The sequence below is a fragment of the Crocuta crocuta genome, unplaced genomic scaffold (assembly GCF_008692635.1).
Source record: "Crocuta crocuta isolate KB4526 unplaced genomic scaffold, BGI_CrCroc_1.0 scaffold8, whole genome shotgun sequence".
NCBI lineage: Eukaryota > Metazoa > Chordata > Mammalia > Carnivora > Hyaenidae > Crocuta > Crocuta crocuta.
In genome coordinates, this window is record NW_027532162.1 from 743,940 (window position 1) to 749,868 (window position 5,929).

Below are 5,929 nucleotides of genomic sequence, written 5' to 3' on the forward strand. Positions count from 1 at the left end.
GGGGGGAGGGCAGGAAATCCAGGCAGTGCAGTAGAGACAGAAGTCCCAAGGTGGAAGTGAGTTCGGGGTCTTCAAGACACTGAAAAATGCCAGTGTGGCCAGAGGGCAGCAGCAGATTGGGCAGACGTCACATGGAGGAAGGCTGGCTCAGCCACCAGAGTCCACACTTTACTCTAATGACAATCCAGCCACAGAGAGCCGCACACATACTCAAAGAACCTCAGGTGAATGTTCACTCAAGAATGTGCTCATTCACCAAATATTAATTGATTGTCCACTTCATGCCAGGCATTCTTCTAGGTTCTAGGTGCTAGACTACCTTGGGGTGTGGAGGGGGTGTGGGGGGAAGGATGGGAAGCTAGGAGACTAAAAATAGAAGGCTTTGGGGGCGCCTGGGGGGCTCAGTCAGTTAAGCATCTGACTTCGGCTCAGGTCATGATCTCACGGTTCGTGGGTTCCAGCCCCGTGTCGGGCTCTGTGCTGACAGCTCAGAGCCTGGAGCTGCTTCAGAATTAGTGTCTCCCTCTCTCTGTCCTCCCCTGCTCATGCTCTGTCTCTCTCTCTCTCTTTCTCTCTCTCAAAAATAAACAAACATTTAAAAAAAAAAATAGAAAGCTCTTGCAATGATCCAGGAAAGAGAGGGTAGTTTGTTTAGGCCAGGCTGGTGAGAGCATGAACAGTAAAGTGCACTCTAATTCTGGAAACATCTGCCAGGATGTTCTGATTTCATCGGATTACACACACACACACACACACACACACACACACACACACACACACTCCTTAGCGAAATCAGCTGTGGTCATAGGAAAATGGCAGATTTCATGATTCAGTCAAGGCAGGAGCAGATAAGGAAGCCATTCTCATTTCTGGCATGTTGTAAGTACTCAGGAACTGGGACCTGCTGAGGCAGCTTGTTCCTGCAGGCACCTGGGCGCCTACTCTGGGTCAGGCAGGACACTAGGAGGTGGACAGTCAGTGATAAAATGTTCCCTCAAGAAGCCCTTTTGTGGGGAAAACAGCACAGAGCGACTCCGTACAAGCGCTAAGAGGTGCAGGTGCCGGGTACGAGACAAATGGTTCTTCACAAAGGGCCACCCGCTTGGTTTTCCAGAGCCTTCCAGATGTTCCTCCTCACTCTTCTTGGTTCCATCTCATCAACCTTATCTAAACACTCAAGGGGTCCAAGCTCGGGTCCTTGGAGCTCTTCTCTATGCACTCCCCGCTAGGATCCACCACCCACAGTCTGGGGGAGCTCATTAAGGTTTAGTTAAGCCTTGGGGTGCCTGGATGGCTTAGTTGGTTGAGCGTCCGACTTTCGCTTAGGTCATGATCTCGCGGTTCGTGGGTTCGAGCCCCGCGTCGGGCTCTGTGCTGACTGCCAGCTCAGAGCCTGGAGCCTATTTCAGTCTGTGACTCCCTCTCTCTCTGACCCTCCCCTGCTCACGCTGTCTCTCTCTCTGTCTCCTAGAAATAAATAAACATTAAAAAAAAAAAAAAAAAAGGTTTAGTTAAGCCTTAAACTAAACCTCCAAACATCTAACTCCAGCCTGGCTTCTTTCCTCAGTTCCAGACTGCCCACATTTACTGTTACCTAACAGCAATGTCAAGTTCACGGGTTCAAATCAAAAGTCTCCCCATACACCAGCCCCTCCTGCAGTCCTGCCTTTCTCAGGAGATGGCAACATGTTCCAGCCGCTCAGCCAGGAGCCTGGGTGTCGCCCCCTATTGCTCCCCCACGCATGTCCTGTATCTGATCCAGCTACAAAGTCCTTGCCTGGGTCTCAGGAATACAGCCAAACTGCAGACCCTTCCCTCCTCCAACGCCACAGCCCTGGTCTAACCCGCCATCCTCTCCTCCTGGATCACGCATCCGTGAGCATTCGCCAGAGAAACTAAACCAACAGGACAGGCATGCGTATGTAGAGAGAGATTTATTTTAAGGAATTAGCTCATGAGATTGTAGAGACACAAGTCCAAACTGTGCAGGCGGGCCCAGCAGACTGGAAACCTGAGGAAAGTCGGAGTCTGAAGGGACTTGGCAGAATTCCTTCGTGCTTTGGGAGGTAAATCTTTGCTCTAGCCAGGTCTTCAACTGATTTGATGAGGCCCACCCACAACTTGGAAGGTAACCTGCCTTACTCAAAACCCATCAATTTAAATGTTCATTTCATCCAAAAAGCACCTGCACAGAAACATCCAGAATCATACTGGGCCAGGGGCACCTGTGTGGCTCAGTCAGTCAAGCGTGTGACTTCAGCTCAGGTCATGATCTCAAAGTTTGTGGGTCCAAGCCCCACATCAGGCTCTGTGCTGACAGCTCAGAGCCTGGAGCTGCTTCAGATTCTGTGTCTCCCTCTTCCTCTGCCCCTCCCCTGCTCATGCTCAGTCTGTTGCTCTCTTTAAGATAAACAAACATTAAAAAAAATTTTTTTTAATCATGTTGGGCCTAACAGCAGCAACATTGCCCAGCCGAACTGCCACACAAAGTTATGTCACGGATGACATCGATGGGTTCTCCCCTAGCCCCGTCACCACCCGGGGCCTGTCCAGTGCAGTCCACACAGCAGTGGTCTTGTCAGAGCCAGAAGTCACATCACCCCACAGCTCCGCTCCACACCCCACAGTGCTCTCCAATGGCCCCCCAGTAGCCTCAGACGAAGCAGCAAAGTCCTCCCTGATTTCAGAGACAACTGTAGACCAGCTCTGTGGCCCCCAGGCACGCAGCCACTCCCCTCCAGTGGCACTGAATTACACACAGAATACTCTAACTTGCGGGCAAGTGGCCTAGTAAACTAAATCCGTTACAGACAAAAAGGTCTTTAAGAAGCATGGCCTTCGTGGTGAACAGAAACCGGAATCCTCAGAGGATGAACATGTACACACACTAACAGGCGTGCAGAGCCTACGTACTGAAAAGCAACAGGCAAGAAGGGAAAGGTAATATATACTTTGCAGTCAGACACGCATCCTACAACATAATAAATAGGTGGACGGGGGTCAGTTTCTCAACTTACCCAATCTTCAACTATAAAATGGGACTTTCCCTGTCTGTCAGAAGGACAGACTGCTGTGCTGCCTGTTACCTGACACAGTGCTCAGCGCAGCGGGCACTCAACTTACCTGAGGGATACCAAGATGGAAAAACTGAATTAGGAAAAAAGGAATCACCAGATACAGTGATTTGAAACGGAGAGTTTCCATGGGAAAGCCTTCTCTGGGACAAAGTGAAGGCAGGACTGCATTCACTACAGAAGGCTCATTCAGGCTTGTTGGCCAAATTCAGTTCCCTGAAGTTGTAGGACAGAGGTCCCCGTTCCCCTGTGGCCGTCAGCCGGGATCCCATCTTTGCTCCTAGCTGTCCACAGTCTTCTCCTACTTCCTTTGTGGTCCTGTCTAGCAGCAACTGGTCATGTCCCTCTCACATTTCAAATCCCTGCTTTTAAGGGCTCGTGTCATTAGACGATCCAGGTAGTCTCCCTGTTTTAGAATCTATAACCTTAGTTATATCCACAAAATCAGTCATTCCTGTGACAGAACATGGTCACAGGGTCCAGTGGTTATCTCTGGAGGGGGATAGAGGGTCAATCTACCTCCTGTGACTATTTACTTCAGGAAGTTATTGAGCAAGACACTTTACCACCCAAGTCTGTTTCCTCAACTACAAAGTTGACGATTTAGAAATATAGCTGTATTTGAGCACCCACTATATGGTAGTGTTAAATATGCACGTGGTGAAGGGCCTTTCACAGGAAGTGCTGCTCAGGCTTGAAGCACAACAGAGACAAATCTCAATGCTACTTGCCTATTTCTAGTTACATACAGAAGTTGAAACGTTTATGGCAATTTTCCAAAGTAATTTTACATGATAAATTAATACTTAAATGGTGCTTATATTTTGCCTTTTTTTTCATGCCATTACTCTGAAATTTCATTTTTATTGATTTTTCAAAGTGTCAATCCATGAAGGAGTGGAAATTGTAAATACCAGTCCTTAGTAGTTAGGACGTTTACATCTACACTTTTAGTTTCTGAAAAGGTCAGTAAGAATTTACTTCCACTACCAAGGTTCTTTAGAAGCGACAAGGCTCTGCCCTTATAAGCAGAGGAGCACTAAGAGAGAGTGTGGCCTACAGGATTACTCGCCAGAGTAACTCAAGGGAAAAAAAGTGCAAAAACAGCAACAAAAAAGCCACTCTAAAGCTGCACAAGGGTCTCTTTGTCCCCTCCCCGCCTCCAAGAAACAAGTTTACCGAAGATCCCAAGTTGTCCTTGACCCTCCCAAGGCTTGAAGCAACTTAGTGAAAACCTGATGGGGCCAGCCAACAAGAGTAACTTTTAAGAAAACTGGAAAACAAAAACTACCCTCTCAACTGTAAACAGTGTCGAACATGGCGGGAGGAGGTCCAAGCACTGACACACACACACTCCAGGATGGGAGTGACGCACACACTCCAGGATGGGAGTGACGCACACACTCCATACCAGCCACTTTAAAGAGGAAGCAAGTGTTTCTGTACACCAGCTCCAGATCTTCTAAAGACAGATGACCTCCTCTCGCCTTTTTATTTCCACCAAAATCATGTGAACAGATGAACCAAGAGCAGTTGTTTAAGATAAAAAAAAAAAAAAATAGTGGGAGAAGGAGCGTTAAAACTGAACAAAGATCCAGCATTCCAGCTCCTTGGTATTCATCCAAGTGGGCTGAAAACTTTGACCCACAAAAACCTTCCAGAAATGTTTACCACGACTTTACCGTAACTGCCAAAACTTGGAAGCTACCAGCATCCTTCAAGAGGTAAATGCACAGACTGCGGTACATCCAGAAAACGGAATATTATTCAACACATTTAAAAAAAAAAGCTATCACACACTGAAAAAAACCCATATTTTTTTTCTGTAAAGGCTAAAGAGGTGTGATTCCAACTATGATATATTCTGGAAAACGCAAAACTATGGATCCTGAATGGATCAGCGGTTGCCAGGGTTGGGGGGGAAGGTGGGGCACACGATTCTGTAGGCGGTGGATACAGGTTCACACACCTGCTCACAACCACAGACCACAGTACTCAGAGGGAACCCTCATCGTCACTACGGACTCTGGGTAATGATAACGTGTCCACATCGACGCGACACTCAAACGGCACCAACGACACTAAAGAAAGACATTAACAGCAAGGGAACGTGGGGCTTTCCTCAAATTTTCTATATATCTAAACTGCTCTAAAAATTGTCTATAAAGAAAGAAAAAAAGAAGAAAGAAAAAGAAAACTTTAAAAAGGAAACTAACTCTGGAGTGGCTCAACTTCCAGAAGAGTTAACCCTGCCTACGTCACGGGGTGGCCCAGCCTGGGGGCCAGGGACATACTCATGCAGAGTCTGGGAAGGCTTAAGCGCTCCGGCCTCACACCCACACCCACCGAACCCCCACCCCTGGCCGCGCCTGGGCCTCGCACCCACCCTCAGCCTCCTACCTCCGGGACGCCGCTGGCTGGGCCTGGGCCTGGGCCCCGGCTGCGGGGCTGAAGCCGGAGGCCGCAGCCGTGTCCTNGGCGGCGAGCCCAGCAGCTCCACATCCGTCACGGTCTTGCCGATAGTGAACCAGTCGTTGATCTGGTCGAGGGTGAGCTTGCGCAGCATGCTCCCGGCCCGGCGACGACGCCACCTCAACAGTCCGCCGGACCGCGGGAACAGACGACGCCAAGAACGCGACGGCGCGTCGTGGCGGCNGTCGGGGAACACCTGAGCCACTGCGGCGGGCCGTGAGTCAGCCGGGGAGCCGCTCAGAGCCCCTCTGTGCTCTAGGGGCCTGGGTCGGGGTATCAGCAGATCCAGGAGGTGCAAGAAGTTGGCCTTGACTCGCCCTCCACACATATCCTCTGGGGGTACGTCCGCGGCTTGGCGCTCCGGGCCGACGAGGGCCGGACCT

The 5,929-nt window shown here is 49.7% G+C and overlaps 1 protein-coding gene across 1 annotated transcript in view; it reads right to left on the bottom strand.

Annotated features, from left to right (window-relative positions):
* Positions 1 to 5,640, bottom strand: part of TDRD9 (tudor domain containing 9) — a 101,947-nt gene extending 96,307 nt beyond the window's left edge. The window contains exon 1 of the mRNA XM_077776533.1: positions 5,461 to 5,640. Within this exon, the coding sequence (XP_077632659.1) occupies positions 5,461 to 5,640 (180 nt within the window). The remainder of the gene's footprint in view (positions 1 to 5,460) is intronic.
* Positions 5,641 to 5,929: the final 289 nt, after the last annotated feature.